Here is a 24,246-nt window from a genome sequence, read left to right as displayed (position 1 = left end):
CCTTTTATTCATAACTTGAGTCAAAGCATTAATTCTTGAGCTGAAATACTCTTCCTTGTTTATTCCCTCACACAAATGCTTATGTAATTTTGCTTTACACATAATCTTTCTCTGCAACTTTATAGTAATTGAAAGCAATTTCCAGAAAGTCATATGATTTCTCACAACATCTCTGTGAAGTATATTTGGAGAGAGGTTGGAATAGTTTTTCAAACAAAAAGGCAAAGGATGAGGTAATAGATTAAGACTACATGGTGAATCACTGTTTATAGCTTGAAATCTTTAAGGATTTAATTATTTTCTTAAAAACTAGAAAATTCAAATATCAGTTTTATTCATCATTAGGACCAGTAACCCAAAATATTCAAAACACTTCTATTGAATATAATCTATTTTCCCATTAACACTGTAGAATGTGTTTTCAAACTCTGCATTCTTTTTACATTATACAAATATTGTATTCACCTGGATAGGAGGAAGTCCATTCAATTTCATGAAAGCTTATTATTCATTTCTCAGTAGCATTTTTTGAGATCAGTATTCATTTTATTTCATCATTATAATTGTAGGTTCGAACTCTTATAACCCTTTTGAAACACAAAAACTCAGAAAGTTCAAATTACGCAATTTTAATATCTACTTCTTGTTTTGAACAGTGAACATTACAGATTTATCTCCATTTTCATCCTTTTTTTTCAAAATGAGTTTGAAAAGGTCTTTCTCTTTTTTACAGGCTAGAAAGTATCCTTTGTACAATGAAGACTCAAACTGTATCTTATCATCATGTCCTGGAACACTTCTCTGAAAGAATATGATGTCACTTCCTTCATCATCAATATTATCAGGGGGACCCATTTCCTATAGAGAAAAAAAATTACTTAATTTTTTTAGGTCATGACCAATATGAATATGTGCAGTTTATTTTGAAATATATTACTACACAGAACTAAAGAGGTTTATATTCTCAAGAGTTAAGAAAAAAAATCTCTGATTATAGGAATACTGATCTCCTTTCCCTCTTAATTTCTAACCTCCCATTCTTCTTGTCCACTTTGGCTTATAACACTATGGAATGCACATTCAGGTCCAGGCCTCTAGTTTTTCCCAATATACCCATCAGATGATTTCCTTCTCTCCTCTCCCATTAAGTGGAGTTCATATTTGCTTAAGATGAAGTAGAGTTCCAGCAAAGACCACAACCATTTTAGGCTAATATCAGTTCCTGTCTTCTCCAGCCATTCACAGCTAAAGACATTGATGACCTCCACCCATAGGCCTAGGGTAGCTCCAGTTTGTGAACCAACAGTGAGAGAGGCAGGAAGTGGCAGTCATCTCAGCTGCTTCGGAGCCTAGAACCGAAACTGGCTATAAATAGACCCATTATTTGTTCTAGGGCTTAGTTAGCAGCTTTTGGTGCTTCCCTGCCAAGCATTCCAGTTCCATAGTAGTCCTGAGTTTCTATCCTGAAAGTAGTCTGTCTCTTGGCTGGACCTTGTCCTGGGAGGCCAGATGGTGATTCCTATATCTCAGCTGTGGAGTAGGGATTTCCTAAGAATGGCTAGATCACTTGAAACTATAATCCGGCTGGTCACCTAACTGACAGTACTGCCTGCACTTTTCCTATTTTTGCATCATGCCTACTTTCAGGATGGACTAGAAATGTGAGGACTACCTCAGGTTCTTTCCATGTTAATCCCAGAACCAGCAGAAAATTTGAACTTAATTTTGACCCTCTGAAAGCAAAGATCTTCATGATCCTAAGGACTGACAGAGAGACCTTCAGACCCAAAATAGCATCCCAGCATCCTCCTTAGATGCCTGAAAGAACCTGTTTTTTTCCCCAAACTTCTCAATCAATTATGGAATTTATAGCCATAACTCTTGACCTTTGTCCTTTATCAATAAGTGTGAGTCTTGAATTAATGAGAGGATTAATTAGTTGTCCCATTCTATTATTTGCCAAGCACTTTTTCCATCTTCTTGACACTCTCCCCAGTCTATCAATAAGAATCTACTTTTATATATAGATCAGGCTTTTCCCAGTTTCTGACTCTGTCTCTGCAGCTGAATTAGTTTTCCTCTATCCCACATGGCTTCAGCTTGGCTATCTCCCTCTTTCCCTTCTGATTTTGTTGCTAAGAAACAACATGCTTAATCCTCTCCACCTTGCCTGTCCACCTCCAGGCTTCTAACGCCATTACAATAACTGAGCTTCCTACCTGTCAGGTCAGGGAGCAGGGACTCCAAATTGTCACCTGAAGAGGTGGTACTCTGTTTGGAAGGGGATGGCTAAGGGATTTGTTTGGAGGCTCTATTTGTTACAGATACACTAATCTTATCTGCATTACATTTTAGAGTGGCTTTTTCCTCCCTCCCAAGTTGCCCCTTGGCATGTCTACGAAAGTCATACTCTAACTTTCAGTGGGAACTGGGTGATCTTTATTGCGGTTCTTTATTGGCAAATCCCCACTCAGAAAGTCTTCAAGACATGGGATTCACCTTTGAAACACTGCCAATTTGTGAGCATACCCTGCCTACTTTCATTGGGAGGAAAGTTTTCTGGGTCAACCCATATCTATAGTTAATGGTTGTTTACCTAATAATAATGGAAAAAATAGAGAAAAACAATGATGGAGGATAGAGAAACAAGCAGTGGTCAGAAATAATTTATACCTGGCTTTGAGATACATTATACCATTGCTTTTACAACAGATCCTATTAATTTTGTTCACTTAGATTAACATTAAAAATAACATACATCAACTGAAAGCTGAAAGTTGTAGCCTAACATAGACTTAGGCTAAGAAGTAGGAACAAAACAATTAGGGATTGGGCTTCCCTGGTGGCACAGTGGTTGAGAGTCCGCCTGCCGATGCAGGGGACACGGGTTCGTGTCCCAGTCCGGGAAGGTCCCACATGCCGCGGAGCGGCTAGGCCCGTGAGCCATGGCCGCAGGGCCTGTGCTCCACAACGGGAGAGGCAACAGCAGTGAGAGGCCCGCATACCACACACAAAAAAAACAAAAAACAAAAAATTAGGGATTAAAATATTATCATCATAATTTACAAAGTAGAGGGTTTACAGAAGAACAATTAACTTCATTCTGTGTAGCAGGACTTATTCTGGAAAGTCACATGCAGTTCTTAAACACGGTAATTTATATATATATTCTGTATTATTATTTATCTATAGATTGATTGTTCAGAAGACCTAGGTTATGAAACAAGTGTTGATACCCTTCCTCCCTACGGCAGGCTCAGAAAAACCATGATGTTACTACGGTAGGTTAAACAGCTTGACAGTTTTTAGTAACTGTCTATTTTAATGGTTCTCTACTTCTTGCTATTCTTATTCTAGACAAAAGGCTGGACTGGGGATAGTTTTGGTTTTCTAATTTTGCACATCAGTATAACTAAAACAAATTAAGTCTCAGTCTTACCTTAAAGGAAATAATTTTGTTCTTACAGGAGAGGGTAAAAATTTTCTCACAGCGCACAGAGATGGTTACTGCCAGACCTCTAGTGAGGCTGTCTTTATACATACATATGATAAATATGGTCTGGGGTGCATTATCTAAAATAAACATTCACAGATGAGAACACTAGTTAGAAGAATTTTTCCAAATAAGCATTTAGGGAAATTAGCCAAAGGATAATCTTTAATAGGACCATTACCAATCCCACACTCTGAGATTCAGCCATGTAGCAGGAGACTATATACAGTGACACACATATTCTTTAAAACACATTTAAATATGTATTATAATACAAATGCAGCAACTTTTAAAGTGTTTTAGAGATATTCTGAATTCTAAAAGATTGTCTTTAGCTTTTAAACGCTAAATAGAATATTAAAGCTCTATCTGTTAAGGTAAAACTTCAGCATTTTTCAAGACTGCATCATTCACTTTTTCAACTCTGCCTCAACTCTGTTATTTGAAATTCATTCCTTGCAAGGCACAGTAAAGTTATTCATTTGCTAAGGCACTCTAAATTTCTGGTGGAAGACAGACTTATTAGAAGTGCTTGTATATTTATATTTAATTTTGACTTCTGAAAATGTTATCAGCAATTTCAGCTATAACCAGCAGGTATTAAGGATCCAACTCAATGGAGAGCATATACAGTTAATGCAACTACAGTGAAGGGATGGTGATCCAAATGTAGGCTCAAAGATCATGACCCCAGCACTATCTTTATTATATCAATTTTTCAGCCCAACTAAAAATTATGGATACCCTATAAAGTTTCTTGTAAGTGAAATTACTACTACCATGACTTTTCATGTAAGCATTAGGTCTATCACAGAAAATGTAGTCAGTTAAATGGAATGGGAAGAAGTAGCTTGTCATTTCCATGTTTACAAATGTATATAAAAAAATACCTGAACAGTCAGAATCAGGCATATCCTCAAAGACAGGTTGAGTTTCCTGGTTAATGAAGAGAACTTGGTCGTTCAAATTTCGTATGACTGAGAACTTAGGTTCAAGCTTGCCAAAGTAATCTGATTCCAGGTCTTCTACAACACACATGAAATCTCATTTAAAAAATAATCCTTTTTTCTAAATTTACAAATAGGCATATCATATATTCCAGTTTTCAATAACAATCACTATCTTCTGTCATAGAAGCTAAGGTAAAGTTGCACAGGGCTTTTTTACCCACTTCCAGGGGCATACCTTGATTCTTGTTATCACCCAGAACCACGCTACGTTTGAAATCTTAAATTCAAATAGCCTACTTTTGACCACAATCTCCTGTCCTTTTAGTCTTCTTATACTTTTCTTCCACTTTACTGAGTCTTCCTGATTCTTACATTTTCTTCCTATCTAACCTCTTCCCGTCTTCCCTTTCTTCTCTATGCAGCCTGGACCTCATGGTTCATCATTTTATCTGCACTTTTGCCAGTATCTTAAATCCCAAACTCATTTGTCTTTTACTACAAAACTCTAAACCTGGCTGCTGAGTGCGCTGCTGGTAAACAATCATACAAATGTGCAAGTTGGCGCCATAACAAACACATCAATTGTCAATACTTCTTTTCCAGTTCCGCATTCTCTTCCATAGTCCATAGCTTCAATTTCAAGCCTTCTTCATTCTCCTCAGGATCTCTGCATCATCACCTCTGCTTTCACTTTCAGCAAATGATTTCCTGCTACTCCACTTGCAAACTTAACTATGGCATCACCTGTTATTTTCTCTACCCTCTTGTCCCAAGGGACATGTGAAAAAGGTGGATCTTCTGCTACCTAAGGTTAAGCCCATTTGTGCTCTGCATGTACTTTCAATTAAACCTTGATTTATCAATTATTCCCTCTCTTCCATCAACTCAGCAATTCTACTTCCTGGATTTTATCCTAAGGAAACATTAGAGAAATGTATAAATATTTCTCTACAAGAATACTTATGGGAACATTTTAATAATAAAAACAAACTGGAAATAACTTAAATGTCCATCAATTGGGAATTGATCAAATAAATTTTGATATGCCCTTACTATGAATTATCATGAATTTAATATAATTGTAATTATTCATTGCCATGGAAAGATGTCCATGTGTATTAAACTAGAAAAAGAAGCTTAGGTATAGTATTTTATATATTATGTATTATAAATATATATTTATATATATTATGTTATATATATATAACATCAAAATGATAGAAATGAATATTTTGGGATTTTTTCATATTTTGGGATTTTTTTTCATATTTTAGTTTCTCATTTTCTTATTTTCATTGCCTGAATTATTTATAATAAACAAATTATTTTTATAATCAGAAAAACATAAGGCTTTACATTTTGAGATTTAAAACACCTCCATCAACAGAATCCCACTTTGTAGCTAGTATTGTTTCTCTCCTCCTTTTAACAGCCAAGCTTCTGGCAAGAATTGTATGTATCATTTCCTTACTTTCTATTCACCCTTCTACTCATTGCAAGCTTCTCCTCACTGGCTCCATTTCTCCATCAAATTGCTTTCACTGAGATCACCAAACTCCCTGTTGCTAAATGTAATAGATACTTTCTGGCTCTTGGTTTTCAAGGCTACAAAATTCAACACAGTGCCTATTATCTCTGTCTTGAAATGCTCTCCCGGGATTCTGTGGCATTCTCTGTTTTTCTTCTTCCTCTTTGGTTGCTCTGTTCTTTATTAGCTTCTCTTTCTACTGAATCCTTTAAATATAGGTATTCCTCAGAGTGTAGTCCTTGGCTTTTACTTCCTCATGCTACACATTTCCTCTGATTTGTCATGTTATTCTTATAGCTTCAGATGTAATTTCTATTGTATGTATGTCTCCTACATCCGTATATTCAGCCCCATATTTTCTCTTGAGTTTAGAACCACATGTCCAAGAATCTATTGGACATCTCCATTAGGATGTTCCACAGATATCATCATTCATCATCAGTAAATTCATCATCTATCTTCCTCTTTGCCCTGCAAACCTCTCTACCCTGCTCTTCCTCTTGCGTTTCTTATTTCACTTAATGGTACAAATTGCCTACGTGAAAAAACATAGGCATCATCTTTTCTGTCTTTCTTTCCATCCCCTTCCAAATCCATGTCCTGTTGATTCTTCCAAGTTTTTCTAAAATCCATTCACAGCTCTTCAATGGCACCCCACTGTGCCTACCTTAATTCATGTCGCCATCATTTCTTATAGGGACTACAATAATAGCTTCTTAATTGGCATTCCCCTCCCCTCTTTTTTTGCGCCCACAGCAATTCTTTATACTGAAGCCAGAAGGAATTACAATTCAATTTTAATTAAAGTTAAAATTCAGAGATACAATCATGTTATGTTTGAATTTTAATGAATGACACTGCCACCCAGAATAAAGATTATATTTTCCATATTTTCCTTGCAGTTGGTGCCATATGACTAAATTCTAGTCAATGGAGTATGAGTGGATTTGATGTTTACAACTTCTAAATAGAGTTTTTAAAAGGAGTGGGCCTGTCTTCCTCTTATTTTGAACACCTTCTTGCTAGCTGGGATATGGACCCAGGAAGTGTAATGATGATTTTCAAGTATGTAAATGAGTTCAACAACTAGGGATGATGGAATGGAAGAAGACAGAAGAAACTTTAGATTCCAACATCATCAGGCTGCATCCAGCCATACTAATACTGAACTGCCTACTTGGATTCGTATTTGAGAGAAATATTTTCTATCTTATTCAGTTACTGTATTTTTGGATCTCTTTGTTACAGCAAACTAATCTGTATCCTAGATCATACATATTGTGCTTAATGAATCACCATTGCCCCAAAGATAAGGTCCAAATTCCATATCTTGGAATAACAGAACCTTCTCAATCTGCACCCTATTTATCATTCTTCTCTCATCATTTTCCTACTCTTACTCTACTCCCATTCTGAATTACTCTTAATTCCTCACACCATGCTTTCTTTCATATCTTGATCTTTGCATGTGTTCTTCTCTCTGCATAGAATACCTTCTCTTGGCTAACCCCTATTTACTCTTCAATTCTGTTCCTCTTTCAAAATGCCCTCCCAGAATCTACTGGACTAAATTAGGTACCCTTCTATGTGCTCCCATAGCATCTGTGCCTTCATAACACTTAACATATAACATTCCATTTGCCTCCCTAATGTGCCTGCTTCCCCCCATAGGAACTGTGTTTTGCTCACAATTGTATTGTAGGGCCTAACATTGTGCCAGAGATACAGATGCCAATATTTATTGAATCAAATAAATGGGAGTAGGGCAATCTTTAAGAAATATGAGGAGCTATATGACAATAACATTTCAATAAATCTGGAAAAGAAACTGGAAGGAATAGTATTTTTCAAAAGTTCCTGTTGTATATTTCCAGTCCAGTAAGGATCATCTTAAGAATGGAGAAAGTGCTTTTTAAGGAAAAGTATGAAAAACTAATGACCTTAATAATCTGGGGGTCCGTGAGAGCAGCGGTCCCCAACCTTTTTCGCACCAGGGACCGGTTTCTGGAAGACAGTTTTTCCATGGACCGGGGCCGTGGTTTGGGTGGCGGGATGGTTCGGGCGGTAATGCGAGTGATGGAGAGCAGCAGGTGATGCTTCGCTCCCTCACCCTCTGCTCACCTCCTGCTGTGCGGCTGGGTTCCTAACAGGCCGCGGACCGGTACTGGTACTGGTCCACGGCCCAGGGGTTGGGGACCCCTGCGTTAGAGGATCATAGGCTTTATACACGTATGATCCTCCCTGAATGCCAACAGGACAAGGAATGGGTACCTCTACTTAGGAAGACAATGACTCAACCTATTAGGTCTGTTTGCTCTACTTTCCCCCATCTCCTCTACTTCCAGAATTCTCTGAACCCTGGGAGCCTCCCAGGCTTCTTTTCAGAGCACTTCTGAGAGGGGAGGTTGAAGAAGGAAGATGTTCCTGATTTTGGACAACAATTCTCATGCTTCAACCCCTTTTCCTATGTACTCCAGAGAATCCATGACTTTCTGCTAATCTCAGGATCTATGTAACAGGCAAGGTCTATTTTGTGGATTCTAATAGCTGAGAATTTCCTAAGATGTAGAGAAGCGTATTTTATTAGAAATTCCCTTACAGTCATCTTTATTCCAAGGCAGTGCTACTGAGTCCACATTCCTTTGAGGGAATATTAGCTTCTCAAGTAGATTGGTATCAGTTTTTCAGCTGAGAATGGTGATATGGATGTGCTGGTGGGATGCTTACTCAAGTAGCTATTTATTTTTACAAAGAAAGAGAAATAAATTTATACTTTACCATCATTTTCAGCTAAAGGGGAAAAAAGAGAAACAAAATATGTTAAATTCTATATTTCTACTCAATTTCCTCTCACCCTTCTCTTTTATTACTCTTTTCTGCCCCTTTGCATTCTTTAACCCCTGTCTTACTGGTGATGGCTTTTGTTTTGGCCCCATAAAAATATAATATAATCATCCAAAAGGTCCCATATAATGAAGCTAATTAGACTTAGTGTGATCTCAGGTATGTTAGATATAAAACCTAAATCTAGGGTTTATAAATTGAAATTTGTAGCCAAAAAGAAATTTTATAAAATGATAGATTTTACTCTTAAATGTATTGCTTCAATGGAAAGTCACCTAAGAACTTTCTATGAAGCTTTCAAATGAAACTAAACTGCCCAAGGAAGTTTAATAATAAGAATCTGTTTTTATTTGTCAAATGTATTTACATAAAATGGTATAACTCACAGAACTCTAGATTTCAGATATGTATCTCTTACATAATTTGCCAGGTTGCTTTGGGAAATCGTATATCCAATTTTCTGGGATTTTCATGACGTGCACCTGCAGCCACCTTGTGAGTAGGCTACTACTAACTAAGTGCCAGGACATGTGGCAGGACAAGGTGCTGCGACCTTGGATATGTTATGGTTAATTTCTAGAGATCCAGTATTTTTTTTTTCCAAGAGAAGTGTGTCATTAATGTTACAATGGAATTTGGTGACAAAAAACAAGTCACTTAATAGTTCACCTTACAACATCTTTTCTAGTTGAATACATTTATCTAAACCCTGTATTTGGCCTACGGTTTTGAACTTACCTACAAAGTAAAGTGTATTGTTAATAAATTTCATTTCCACAAAGCTGATGCAATTGTCTTCTACTGGTTCAGCAGCCATCTTTACTCCTAATGAAAGCAAAGAGTCATCTGTTAAAAGGTAGAGATTGTTCCTTTTACACAAAAGGAATCTTTTACCACTTATTGCCTTGTTCTACCTCAAATTTCAGAAATCCAGCATGCTGGCGAACACTCTGGACATTTAATAAATGCCAGGAATCTTCAGTTTATAAATGTACAAGTTCAAATGTTCTTTCGCAAACCATTAGATATTCGGAATCTAGAAAGCATTTTCTCATTAAACAATGTTATAAAGGGTGGATGTGTGGTCCGTTATTGAACTGAATTATTGTTCCAGTATTTTGGTGGAAATATACATATATTATCAGAATAAATATAGGATGCCAGAAACACACCTAATCCTGTCCTTTAACTAGGGGCTGGTTCTATCTCTGTCTTACAACCAATGGGATCCTGTGAGTGAGAGACTGCAGATTGTGACTTCATTGTCAAAGTGCTAAAGGTGAGGCAATGATAAAAAATGGTGTTTCTACCTGGGAGTGGGGGCTAGGTGGGAGGAGGCTGAAGGGCTCTGGCATCTGATGGCTCTCTTTCTCTCTGAGCAATAACAGCTTTTGATCTGGAGTCTGGACTATACTATGCTTTTTGCACAAGTAATACATGAATACAATCTTCCTGTAAAACATCAAATAATATAGGATTTGAAAATGTTAAAAATTCTTTTTGCTCTTCTCCTTTGTGCCACCCCACCCAACCCCACTCCAGTATGGTGTATATCCTTCCAGACCTTTGTTTATGGAGCAGGGGTTCTAAATCTGGGAAATCTGTGAACTTGGATGGGGAAAAAATTACACAATTATTTTCACCAACTTCTAACTGAAATTTAACAGTTCCTTCCATTATGGTGTAGGAAACAAACCACAGTATTATTCACAGTACCTGTGACTATCATTAATAGACATACATATTTCTTACTGTATTGTAATTGTTGCAGAGATCTTGAAATATGGTTTAAACTCATTTCTACTTTGAAATATATGGAAGTTATTAGTCCCAACAGGACATCTTGTTGTTAATGTGTTAATAAAGATGCACATATATACCTTATCAAAATTTGTTAAAAATTTTTTGATAACCCTTTAATTACAAAGGGATTCCTTTCTCATTCTAAGTATTTAATTTTATGCATATAAAAGCGTGATTCTGAGAAGGGGTCCACAGACTTCACCTGATTGTCCATGAGGGTCCCTGCCACAGAAATGATTAAGAAATTCTCCTCTAGAGTTCAGAAGTCCCTTGGTTTCCTGAGGACAGTTTTATGGTTGGTGCTCCAAGGAAGGTGGTTGGGTCACAGTTGTCAATTGGTATATATGGGGGTGTTCATACGTCTATACTTAGAGGTTGAGAAATGACTCAAATTTTTTCTAGCATAGTTTGCTGAGGCCAAACATATACAGAGGAAGTAGGAAATTAATACCCAGTAGAAAACACTTAATCCAAATTAAGCTAACACAAAATAAATGCTAGTTGATGGCTATTTTTTGTTTTGTTTTACTTTTTATTATGGAAAATTTGTATACATTGTGAAATGATCACCACAATAAATCTAGTTACCATCTGTCACTGTACAGTTACAAAAATCTTTTTTTTTATTGTGATGAGAACTTCTAAGACAACTTATTAGTGACTTTCAAATTTGCAATACAATATTATTGACTATAGTCTACATGCTGTACTGTACATCCCATAACTTATTTATTTTATAACTGGAAGTTCGTACCTCTTGATCCCCTTTACTCATTTTGCCCACCCCTCCCCCCTCCCCTCTGTTGACCACTAATCTGTTTTCTATGAGCTTTATTTTATTTTGTTTGTTCATTTGTTTTTTTTTTAGATTCCACATATAAGTGAAATCATGTAGTATTTATCTCTGATTTGTTTCACTTAGCATAACGCTCTCAAGGTGTATTCACGTTGCAAGATTTCATTATTTTTATGAATGGTAGTCCATTATATATACCATATCTTCTTTATTCATTCATCCATTGATGGACACTTACGTCGTTTCCATATTTTGGCTATTGCGAATAATCCTGCAATGAACACAGGGGTGAATATATCTTTTTGAATTAGTGTTTTTTGTTTTCTTCAGATAAATAAGCAGAAGAAGAATTGCTGGATCATATGGTCGTTCTATTTTTAACTTTTTGAGGAGATTCCATACTGTTTTCCACAGTGTCTGCACAAATTTACATTTCCATCAACAGTGCACAAGAGTTCCCTTTATCCCACATCTTCGCCAACACTTGTCATTTCTTGTTCTTTTGATAATAGCCATTCTGACAGATGTGAGATGATAAGTCGTTGTGGTTTTGATTTGCATTTCTCTGATGGTTAGTGATGTTGAGCATCTTTTTTATGTACATGTTGGCTATCTGTATGTCTTTTTTGGAAAAATGTCTATTCAGATCTTCTGACCATTAAAAAAATATTTTTTAAAAATTTATTTATTTATTTATTTTTGGCTGCGTTGGGTCTTCGTTGCTGCACATGGGCTTTCTCTAGTTGTGGCGAGTGGGGGCTATGGGCTTCTCATAGCAGTGGCTTCTCTTGTTGTGTAGCACGGGCTCTAGGTGCATGGGCTTCAGTAGTCGTGGCATGTGGGCTCAGTAGTTGTGGCATGTGGGCTCAGTAGTTGTGGCTCACGGGCTCTAGAGTGCAGGCTCAGTAGCTGTGGTGCATGGGCTTAGTTGCTCCGTGGCATGTGGGATCTCCCCAGACCAGGGCTCGAACCTGTGTCCCCTGCATTGGCAGGGGGATTCTTAACCACTGTGCCACCAGTGAAGCCCCTTCTGACCATTTTTAAGGTCAGGATTTTTGTGGTTGTTGTTGTTATTGAGTTGTGTGTGTTCTTTATATATTTTGAATATTAATCCCTTATTGGATATGATTTGCAAATATCTTCTCCCATTCAGTAGGCTGCATTTTTATTTTGCTGATGGCTTCTTCATTGTGCAGAAGCTTTTTTGTTTGATATAGTCTCGTTTGTATAGTTTTGCTTTGGTTGCCATTGCCTTTGGAGTCAGAGCCAAATATATATATATATTGCTAGACTGATGTCAAGGAAATATCTGCCTATGTTTTCTTCTAGGAGTTTTATGGTTTCTGGTCTTACATTCAAGCCTTTAATCCACTTTGAGTTAATTTTTCTGTATGGTGTAAAATAGTTGGTCAGTTTCATTCTTCTACATGTGGCTGTCCAGATTTCCCAATACAATTTATTGAAGAGACTGTCTTTCCCATTGTATATTCTTGTCTCCTTTTTCATAGATTAATTGGTCATATATGTGTGGGTTTATTTCTGAGCTCTCTGTTTTGTTCCATTGATCTATGTGTTTGTTTTTGTGCTAATACCACACTGTTTTGATTAATATAGCTTTGTAATATAGTTTGAAATCAGGGAGTGTAATGCCTCCAACTTTGTTCTTCTTTCTCAAGATTGCTTTGGTTATTGGGAATCTCTTGTGGTTCCATACAAATTTTAGGATTTATTGTTCTATGTCTGTGAAAAATGCCATTGAAATTTTGATAGGGATTGCATTGAATATGTATATTGCTTTGGGTAATACGGACATTTTAATCATATTAATTCTTCCAATTTGTGAGCATGGAATATATTTCTATTTATTTGTGTCTTCTTCAGCTTCTTTCATCAATGTCTTATAGTTTTCAGCATACAGATCTTTCACCTCCTTGGTTAAATTTATTCCTAGATATTGTATTCTTTTTGATGCAATTGTAAATGGGATTGTTTTCTTAATTTCTCTTTCTTATACTTTGTTGTTAGTGTATAAAAATGCACCAGATGTTTGTATATTGATATTGTACTCTGTAGTTTTACTGTATTCATTTATTCTAACAGTATTTTTTTTGGAGTCATAGGGTTTTCTTTATATAAAATCATGTTTTCTGCAAATAGTGATAGTTCTACTTCTTCCTTTCCAATTGGGATGTCTTTTATTTCTTTTTCCTAATGAATTGCCCTAGCTAGGAATTCCCATACTGTGTTGAATAAAACTGGCAATAGGTGGTATTCTTGTTGTGTTCCTGATCTTAAACAAAAAGCTTTCAGCTTTTTGCTGTTGACTATGATGTTAGCTGTGGGCTTGTCATATATGGCCTTTATTATGTTGAGGTACACTCTCTCTATACCCACTTTGTTGAGGGTTTTTATTATGAATGGTTGTTGAATTTTGTCAAAGACTTTTGCATTTATTGTGATGATCAGATGATTTTTATCCTTTATTTTGTTAACCTAGTGTATCACATTGACTTGTGGATGTTGAATCATTTTTGCATTCCTGGAATAAATCACACTTGATCGTGGTGTATGATCCTGCTAACGTATTGTTGAATTCAGTTTACTAATATTTTGCTGAGGACTTTTCATCTATATTCATGAGGGATGTTAGTCCGTAATTTTCTTTTTTTGTGGTTTCCTTGTCTGATTTTGGTATCAAGGTAATGCTAGCCTTGTAAAATGAGTTTGGGAGCATTCACTTCTCTTCAGTTTTCTGGAAGAGTTTGAAAAGGATTGGTATTAATCTTCTTTGAATGTTTGGTGGTATTCATTAGTGAAGACTTCTGTCCTGGACATTTTTTGTTGGAAGTTTTTTGATAACTGATTCAATTCAGTCTTGGAAGACTGTGTGTTTCCAGAAATTATCCATTTCTTTTAGGTTGCCTGATTAGTTGCTGTATAATTGTTTATAGCAGTTTTTTATGATACTTTGTATTTCTTTGTATCAGTTGTAATTTCTCCTCCTTCATTTCTGATCTTTTTTGTTTGAGCTCTTTGTCTTTTCCTCTTGTCTACTTAAAGGTTTGTCAATTTTGTTTATCTTTTCAAAGAACCAGATCCTAGTTTCCTTGATCTTTTCTTTTGTATTTCATTTGTTTCTGCTCTGATTTTTATTATTTCCTTCCTTTTACTGACTTTGGGCTTAATTTGTTCTTTTTTAATTTCCTTTAGGTATAAAGTTAGATTGTTTACTTGAGATTTTTCTTGTTCCTTGAGGTAGGCCTGTATCACTATAAACTTCCCTCTTAGAACTGCTTTTGTGCATCCCATAAGTTTTGGCATGTTAATTTTCCATTTTCACTTGTCTCAAGATAATTTTTTCATTTCTCTTTTGATTTGTTCATTGACCCATTGGTTGTTCAGTAGAATGTTGTTTAATCTCCACATATTTGTGATCTTTCCAGTTTTCTTAATAATTGATTTCTAGTTTCAAACCATTGTAGTGAGAAAAGATGCTTGATATGATCTTCATCTTAAATTTATGAGACTTGTTTTGTGGCCTAACATATTGTCTGTCTTGAAGAATGTTCCACATGAACTTCAGTGCACTTGAGAAGAATGTGTATTCTGCTGTTTTTGGCTGGAATAGTCTGTATATATCTATTAGACTAATGTGTCATTTAAAGCTGATGTTTCCTTATTGATTTTCTGTGTGGATGACCTATCCATTGATGTAAGTGAGATATTAAAATCCCCTACTCTTACTGTTTTACTGTTAATTTCTCCCTTTAAGACCATTAATATATGATTTATATATTTAGGTGCTCCTATTTTGGGTGCATAGATCTTTATAAATGTTATATCTTCTTGCCTGGTTGACCACTTTATCACTGTGTAATGATCATCCTTGTCTTTTATTACAGTCTTTGTTTTAAAGTCTATTTTGTCTGATACAAATATAGCTACTCCAGCTTTCTTTTGGTTTCCATTTTCATGAAATATCTTTTTCCATCCCTTCACTTTTAATCTGTATGTGTACTTACATCTGAAATGAGCCTCTTGTAGGCAGCATATAGATGGTTCTTATATTTTTATCCATTCAGCCACTCTCTGTCTTTGATTGGAGAATTTAGTTCCTTTACATTTAAAGTAATTATTGATAGGTATGTACTTGTTGCCATTTTGTTAATAGTTTTCATTTCTCTTTATCATTCCTCTTTGTTTCTTCTTTTCTTTCTTCCCTTATTGTTTGATTACTTTCTATAGTGTTATGCTTAGATTCCTTTCTCATTTTTTTGGTATGTATCTACTATAGGTTTTTGCTTGGTGGTTACCATGAGGGTCACATGTAACAGTTTATATATAAAAGAGTATATCTTAAGTTGATAAGAAGTCAAGACTGAATGCATTATAAAACTACATTTTTACTTCCTCCCCAAACATTTTATGTTTTGATGTCATATTTTACATCTTTTTACTTTCTGTATCCCTTAACTAGTTATTGTGTAGTTATTTTTTTATTACTTTTGTCTTTTAATCTTTATACTAATGTTATTAATCAACTACCTTTATTATATATTTACCTTTATCAGTGAGATTTTTACTTTCATATGTTTCTTGTTCCTAATTAGTGCACTTTCTTTTCAGCTTAAAAAAATCCCTTTAACATTTCTTGTAAGGCTGGTTTAGTGGGGATGACCTCCTTTAGCTTTTATTTGTTTGCAAAGCACTTTATCTTTTTTCCAGTTCTGAATGATAGCCTTTCCAGGTAGAGTATTCTTGGTTGGAAGTTTCTTTCTTTCAGCACTTTGAATATATCATGCCACTCTTTTCTGGCCTGCAAAGATTCTGCTGAGAAATCTGCTGATACTCTTATGGGGCTTCTTTGGATATCACAAATTGCTTTTCTCTTGCTGCTTTCAAGATTCTCTCTTTAATTTTTGATATTTTAATTATAATGTGTCTTGGTGTCTTTCGATTCATCTTTTTTTGGAACTCCCTGGACTTCCCGGATCTGGATGTCTGATTCATTCCCCAGGTTAGGGAAGTTTTCAGCTATTATTTCTTCAAGCAAGTTTTCTGTCCCCTTTTCTCTCTTCTCCTTCTGGGAACCCAGTAATGTGAATGCAATTCTGCTTGATGTTTGTTCCATTGGTCCCTTAAGCTATCTTCACTTTTTAAAATTTGTTTTTCTTTTTGCTGTGTTTGGGTGAGTTCCACTGCCTTGTATTCCAGGTCACTGATTCTTTCTTTGCTTCATCTAGTCTGCTGTCGAACCCCTTTAGTGTATGTTTCAGTTCAGTTGTTGTATTCTTCAGCTCTGTGACTTCTGTTTGGTACTTTCTTATTTATCCTATCTCTTTGTTGAAGTTCTTACTGTGTTCATCCATTCTTCTCCTGAGTTCAATGAGCATCTTTATGACCATTACTTTAAAATCTTTATCAGGTAAATTAGTTATCTCCTTTTCATTAAGATTTTCTTCTGGAGTTTTATCTTATTAATTCCGTTGGAACATAATCTTCTCATTCCTCATTTTCCTTGACTCTCTGTGTTTGTTTTTATGTATTAGGCAAAACAGCTATCTCTCCTAGTCTGGAAGGAATGGCCTTGTATAGAGATGAACCTTACTGTTTAACCTTGCCTTAGTTCTTGGTTGTCATTCAACCTTTGTGATTGTCTATGCAGCCTGATTTATTCTTGATAGGTCCCAAGTGCTGAGGGTGTGCCAAGGCCTGTGAGTATTCCAGAGGGGGAGACGTCAGTCAGCACCTAGTTTCAGGCTGATTAGAAGCCAGACCTTCAGGCAGCAGCTTTTAAGATATGCAAATATATATTGCCCTGTGGGACTGCAATTGTAAACTCTGCTAGCCTCCAGACCTGGCCATCTGAAGGTGTCTCTTTGACTACAGTTGCAAAAATCGGGGCTCCAGTAGAGTGTGTGAGCTCTTTTCTAGTAGGTGCTGGTGAACTGTAGCAAAGGCGAAAGAGAGTGCAGAGATGGTTCCCCCAGCCTGTGTTCCTTGAGAGCACTTCTATAGCCTCTAGATGAGTGGTAAACCTGAAGTGTGCCCTTCAGGCTGAAGCCCCAGGACAAGTCATCAGTTCCTTTTTCACAGGGAGACTGGAGGTACAGTCTGCTGTCTGTGCAGTACCCTGAGGGTGGTAGCCTTCAGAGAACTCCCTGATTGTTTCAGATTCATGGGACCCAGAAATGCAATCCCTCCAGCCACCAGAGCTAGGGGCTGGAGGAGCATCCCTCATGTGGGCTCTGCATACATGCCTCACCTTGGCAGGGCCACAAGAGCAGTGTGGGGGTGTGGTGTACACAGTGGTGTTAGCAGGTTAAAGGTAGAGTGCAAAGATTGCACCCACCAGTGCCAGTTGCTAGCCAGATAGAGGGAAAATGCAAAAATAGCGTCTGCCAGTGCCTCCATCCAGGTGGAAAGAGTCCCAAAACGCTCCCGCATCTCCCTCAGATGCTTTAAGATTAGCAAATGAATCTCCTTCACATATGGTCTGGGTGCTTTTCAGACTGCTACTTTTGTGATGGGTCCTGTGGTGAGTGAGTCAGCACACAAGCCCTTTAAGAGTGGAATCTCTGTTTCCTACAGCCTTTTGGTTCTCCTGGATGTAAACTCTATTGATTTTCAAAGCCAGATGTATTGGGGGCTCATCTCTTTGGTGCAGTTCCCAAGTTTCCTGATGTGGGGCACTGACCTCTCGCTCCTCAGGTAGTAGCTCTGTTTTGTGATATCAATCCTGATTGTGGGTTGCTGCACCATAGGTATGTTTTTTGGTGAGACCATGTCTCTCCTTCTCCTACCCATCTAGATGTGGCTTTTTTTTTTTTTTTTTTTTTGTGGAGGAGATTTCAGCTAGTTTTTACGTCTTTTTCAGAGGGAATGATCCATATGTAGCTGTAGATCTGCTGTCTGTGGCAGGAGGTGAGTTCCAGATCTTCTGAGGGCACCATCTTGAACCAACTCTCTATTTGGTGGCTATTTAACAGTTTTATCTATATTCAGTTCATATATAATATATAAGCATATATATGTATATATATATACACACACACACATCTGTATGGTTTTTAATTTATTTTAAATTTTTTTTATATTTTAATTTAAACAATATCTATAGAGAACCCTGTGGAGAGAACCACAGGATTCTCTATATATATTGTTTAAATAAAAAAACAAAAGAGAGAAAGAATGAGCTTTTGGAATACCTAAGTGCCTTGATGAAAGGGCATCATGGCAGGGGTGGGGGTGTGGATATTGAAAATAAATGGCTAAGATTCCCAAAGAAAAATTATACCTTCTTGACAATTTCATCAAAATCTGGCCTCAAATATTTTAACATGGTTTGTTAGCACATTCTTTATTATTTTATTATTTTTCCCCTGCTAGAATGTAAGTTCCATAAGAGAAAGAACCTCTGTTACATTCAGTTTTGTATTCCAAGTACCTAGAATGGTGCTTGGTACATAGCAGACATTTGATAAATGTTTGCTGAATGAATGAATAAATGAAAAAATATCTAAAACTATAATAGTAATAAATGTTAAAATATAATACCACAATAAGCTGTTATGTCTCAAGAACTTCTGAGATATTTAAAGAATAGCTGAGCTTACATTATACCGACATGAAAGCAGCTATTTCTACCAGGTATACAAGACACTTCCATGCGGCAATATTGTCAACAGTTCACAACTCACTTGGCCTACCAGCTTTGAAATTGTCATTCTAGATAAACTATTTCATTTGGAGCTCACATATTTCATTTTGCCTATAAAATGAGACTATTATTTTTCTATTAAATTAGTTTGATTCTGCCTAGTTCAATTCAGATAAAATGTAACTTGCAGTGTAGTTGTTTGCCAAAAGCTTGTAAAGGAGGGTCAGATTATAAAGTCCTTGTTTAAGTAGGCTGAAGAGTTTGAACTTTTTTTTCTGAAAGTACTGACTTACTTTCAGTAGGAGAAAGACATGGTCAAATTTATGTTTCAAAAACCTCACTCTGGCAGCAGTGTAGAGAACGGATTTGATGGGATAAAGTTGGACAGAGGCCAGAAAACAACCACAGAAGCAATTTTAACAGTTAAGAGTTCATGAGGCTACAAACTAAGGCAGTGGCTGTGGGGATGATTCAAGAGAGCTTAAACAGCAGGATTTTTTAGCTGATTGGTTGTGGGTCAAATGGAAGAAGGGGGAACTGAGGATGACTTCAAAGTTTCTGGCTTGGGCAATTTGTTGAGTGGTTACCTCATTAAGAAAACAGAGGGGCTTCCCTGGTGGCGCAGTGGTTGGGAGTCCGCCTGCCGATGCAGGGGACATGGGTTCGTGTCCCGGTCCGGGAAGATCCCACATGCCGCGGCAGCGGCTGGGCCCGTGAGCCATGGCCGCTGAGCCTGCGCGTCCGGAGCCTGTGCTCCGCAATGGGAGAGGCCATGGCGTTGAGAGGCCCGCGTACCGCAAAAACAAAAACAAAAACAAAAAACCCCAAAGGAGCTTCAAGAAGGAGCTGCTTGGAGTCTGAAGCTGCAGTCCATAATTTAGATACAAGCTTAAACTTGTTCATTGAATTTGGCAGTTAGGAAGTTTTGGTATCAGTAGAACAGTTTAGGGAAAGTAGAGGAACGGAAGGCAGGTGTACAAAGATCTAGGACAGAGTGGGATGAAAATGAAAAGTAAAGACAGTGAAAACAAACTATTCTTTCAGTAAGTTTAGCTATAAAGAGAGAGGGTGGCGGTTACTGGGGGATATATAACTTGCAAATTTCAATTTCTGGCTCCAGATCCACAGTTCCAACTGTAAGATATACTAATGAATTACTTTCTAAAGTATGTCCAAATAACCTGTCCCAAACTGAAACCTGGGAGTCCTTCTCAACTCTTGTCTAACCTTCTCCTGTCTCAGAAATACTATAGATTATAACTCAGAAATGTGTCTAGAATTTGGTATCCCCTCTCCATCTCCACCAGCACTATTTTGAATCTAGCCCTTGTCATTTCTGGTATTTTCTATTTAATATTCCTCTACTTGGTTTTCTTGCTTTCAGATTCTCACTCACTCCATGCTGTACTCATTTATTTCCCCTGCCAGGCCAGAACTTCCCCTCCCTTTTTTGCCTACCAAACCCTTCTTCACCCTTTATCATTTAAGTTACAGCTCAAACATCTCCTCTAAGAAAACTTCCCTGACTCCTCCATTCCTAGCTAATCATTCTCTACTCAGTGCCCACATGCCCCTCCCCACGTTCATGCTTCTAAAATACGTCTTATTACCCTTAAGATTACAGATAGGTGTGCCGACTTCCATCTGAGTTTCTCTAAGACAATGAGCTGTCTTGTTTTTTCAATCTTTAACACCTGGAAAGAGCTTATACCGAGTAGGCGCTCAATAAATGTTAAATAAATGTTTGCTATGATAAGCCTTGTCACCATGACAACAGTGTGTAAAGGGAATGGCAGAAATTTTTTTCTGTCTTAAAACTTAAACTCCATCTGAAAGCCAGTGAGAAAGGGAAAGAATATGAAGGAAGTCTGAAAACAGATTTTAAAAAATAGAATAATTTCTCTAATATTCTTCCTCTTTCTTTTCCTAGTAGTTTCTTTACTTTCTCTTTTATTTCATGTGAGTGTTTATTTTGAATTCTTTATTTTCTTAGCACTTTTTGTTGGATCTCAATACATCTATGGTTACAAGTATTGTGTTCCTCTTCCTCTCCTCCCCCCTAATTTTCCTCTTTTCCTTTCTCATCCATGTTCATTTGCTTTCTTAACTCTAATCTGTGAAAATTATAGTTCCCATTGGATAAAAATGTTTTGAAAATTTCATCTAAGATTCTGAGATTATTGACTTGAAAGAAAAAAGAGTTATAAACCACCCCAGACAGATCCTCTCAGGAGTAAGCAGTGATAATTGATTCTTTGCAACAACAAAGTTTCAGTTATACAAGCCTTGGAAACTAGCCAGAGGCTAGTGAACAGCAGAAAATCATGAAGGAGATTAAACCACATGTGTGCCAATCTTTTCTGGGGCAAGTCATTTAATCCTGAGGGTCTCAGTTTCCTCATTGAGACAAGAGAGAGCTGCATGGTCAATATTAAAGTTTTTCTCCAGCTCCAGCATTCTGTAATTCTAGATTCTAGTTAAGGCTGCAAAGAGAGAACTATTTATATGTGGCAAATGCCCTAGTAGCCACTTCCTCATAATTCTAAAACAACACATATTGATGGAATATTTAGTATATAAAACCAGCTTTGCTAAGCCACTGGGAGTTTAAAAGCATACTATTAGATTAAAAGTAAAAATGCCTTGAACTTGAAAAGCAATAATGATTATGTTTCCCTTTGCTCTGGAATTCTCATTCTGTGGAATAGGTATGGGATGAAGTGAGGGAGCATGTTGCCTAATTAATTCACTAAAATCAGGCAGGTAATCATCTCTACAGCAACAAGATCAAAATCTAAATGTTCAGTTCTGTAAGTTATTTCGTCCTTCAAAATTTTGCCATCCTACGAAGGTAAGTATGTGGGCGTGGTACAGGTGGGGGTGGAAGAAGACTCAGGTAAAAATTTAGGTAAATAGTTAAAGATAAAAGTGTATATAGGGCTTCCCTGGTGGCGCAGTGGTTGAGGGTCCACCTGCTGATGCAGGGGACACGGGTTCGTGCCCGGGTCTGCGAGGATCCCGTGCCGCGGAGCGGCTGGGCCCGTGAGCCGTGGCTGCTGGGCCTGCGCGTCCGGAGCCTGTGCTCCGCGGCGGGAGAGGCCACAACGGTGAGAGGCCCGCGTACCGCAAAAAAAAAAAAAAAAAAAAAAAAAGGTGTATATAATCAACTGCTAAATACAGACTCAAAGCAAGAAGCCAAAATAGAACTGCTGGAATGGCCTTGTGGGAAAAGGAGGATTGAATTTAATCCTGATTGCTTGACTGAATAGATGGAGGAGAACATGGAAGAGCATTTATGTGATAATTAACACAAAATTATGGTGGGGGCCGGACTGAAAGGAGCTTTGGAGCTTTTTTTTTTCTTTTGCGGTACGCGGGCCTCTCACTGTTGTGGCCTCTCCCGTAGTGGAGCACAGGCTCCGGACGCGCAGGCTCAGCGGCCATGGCTCACGGGCCTAGCCGCTCCGTGGCATGTGGGATCCTCCCGGACGGGGACACGAAGCCATGTCCCCTGCATCGGCAGGCAGACTCTCAACCACTGCGCCAGCAAGGAAGCCCTGGAGCTATTTTTTTGCTGTAGTGGAACAATTCTGCTGTCTTGCAGTAAACACAAGGTAGGGTGGGGTTAGAATATGGAGGGCTTGGGAACTCACATAGAAGTGTTTGTATTTAATCTCACAGGCAATAGGAAAGCAGATTACTGAGCTGGCAAGGGTATTATAAAAAAGATTAGAGACAGGCTATGAAACGATAAGAATTCATGTAAGAATTCATAATATTCATGTAGGGATATTACGGACAAGCCAGATTTAAAAAGATATTTTGAAGAAAGATTTAATAGAACTTGAAATAGCTAGATATAGGCAAAAAGAAGAGTTTAAGAGTGTCCTAATTTTTGTTATTTATACTTTCAAATGGAGATATTTACTCAGCCCTTTCTTCATGTGAAATAAAATTCTCCTGGGGAATGCTATAATATTGTCCAACATAGGCCAGCCTAAGGGTGCTGATGCAGATTCCATCAAGATTATCAACCTTTTGCAATTTTTTTGTTTGCTTTTAAAATAGTTGATTCAGAGTTGAGACTCCCTTTAAACAGAAGCTTATTTATTTTAACACTCTAAAGCAGTGATTCTCAGGGGTTTACGAGGTCAAAGCGATTTTCATAATAATTCTAAGATGTAATTTCTCATTTTCACTCTCATTTTCTCATGAGTGTACAATAAAGTTTACCAGGGGCTACATTTTAGTGATGTTGCATAAACTGAATGCAGAAGCAGGTGAAAATGCGGCTATCTTCTACTAAGCCAGATATTACAGTGCTTTGTAAAAATAAAAACAATGTCGCTCTTCATAGTAGTTTTTTTTTGAATATATAGTTATCCGTAATTTAAAATGTTATTTATGCTAACATGTTATGTGCTTATTGTTATCTTAAAATAAATTAATAGGTCACTATTTTTTTTTACATTTCTCAGCTTTAATTTCTAATACAGTAAATGACAGTACTACAGTAAAAAACCTAGAGAAACAAAAATTCTTCAGGATCCTCAATAATTTTTAGGAGTATAAAGAGGTCATGAGACCAAAAAGTTTGAGAACATTTCCTCTGAAGTGATACTCTCCAAGGTTGGCTAAAAGAGAGAAAAAGATTTTCCTCTGAATATGCTGTGTTCCTTATGTTGTTACTGACTAGTCGCCCATCATAGTGATGTCAGAGAAGTTACCTCTCAATCGCTTTTCTAGCTTATTTATTTACCTCGAATTGCCATGCCTGGGTTTCTGAATAACGAGTAATGATATTTCTTACCTGCGCTCAATAATTTCCTAGGAGAGGACGTTATCTGAAAGGTTTGTCCCTTTCTTTTCCCGATAGAAGGCAGCCCTTCAGCAGCCAAAGCAGACAGCCAGGAATGTGGAAAGCTTTGGATAGCAGAACTCCCCGCTGCTTCTCCGGATCCAACAGCCGTCTGGAGGAGGAGGGTGCCTAGCCCTTTGGAGAAAGGAGGAAGAAGGTGGAGGGAGGAGACTGTTCTGGCACGCCTCAGACCCGCCTTAAACGTGGGCTCTTTCCTAGGACAATGGAACCTGAAATACAGTGTCAGAGAATACGGGAATTTCTTTTAACGTAAAATCACAGTTTTAATGAAATCATTTCTTCTGTTGCAGTTC

General features: G+C 37.3%; 1 protein-coding gene across 2 annotated transcripts; it reads right to left on the bottom strand.

Annotated features, from left to right (window-relative positions):
* On the bottom strand, positions 1–24,050 carry IL18 (interleukin 18). 2 transcript variants are annotated; one of them, XM_032641561.1, is made up of 6 exons: positions 23,885–24,050; positions 9,554–9,640; positions 8,750–8,761; positions 4,384–4,515; positions 3,440–3,573; positions 1–858 (listed from the first exon to the last, which is right to left on the bottom strand). In XM_032641561.1, exons 2-6 carry the CDS (start codon positions 9,630–9,632, stop codon positions 637–639), a joined length of 579 nt encoding a protein of 192 aa, XP_032497452.1. In that variant the 5' UTR covers positions 9,633–9,640; positions 23,885–24,050; the 3' UTR covers positions 1–636. The 2 variants fall into 2 exon arrangements, with proteins under 2 accessions (XP_032497452.1, XP_032497451.1); XM_032641560.1 differs by having other exon boundaries at positions 614–858; positions 4,384–4,518.
* Positions 24,051–24,246: the final 196 nt, after the last annotated feature.

Source organism: Phocoena sinus, chromosome 8 (assembly GCF_008692025.1).
Source record: "Phocoena sinus isolate mPhoSin1 chromosome 8, mPhoSin1.pri, whole genome shotgun sequence".
Taxonomy (NCBI): Eukaryota; Metazoa; Chordata; class Mammalia; order Artiodactyla; family Phocoenidae; genus Phocoena; species Phocoena sinus.
Note: the sequence above shows the minus strand (reverse complement) of the source record. Positions and strands in the feature narration are given on the sequence as shown.

Bases quoted from the DNA above. Each gene is read 5' to 3' on its own strand.
- IL18 (XM_032641560.1), bottom strand. From the start codon at position 9,632: ATGGCTGCTGAACCAGTAGAAGACAATTGCATCAGCTTTGTGGAAATG. The intron at 3,574-4,383 runs GTATTTTTTTAT...TGTTTATTTTAG, and splicing joins GCCTGATTCTGACTGTTCAG to ATAATGCACCCCAGACCATA. The intron at 859-3,439 runs GTAAGACTGAGA...TTTTCTCTATAG, and splicing joins ACAAAATTATTTCCTTTAAG to GAAATGGGTCCCCCTGATAA.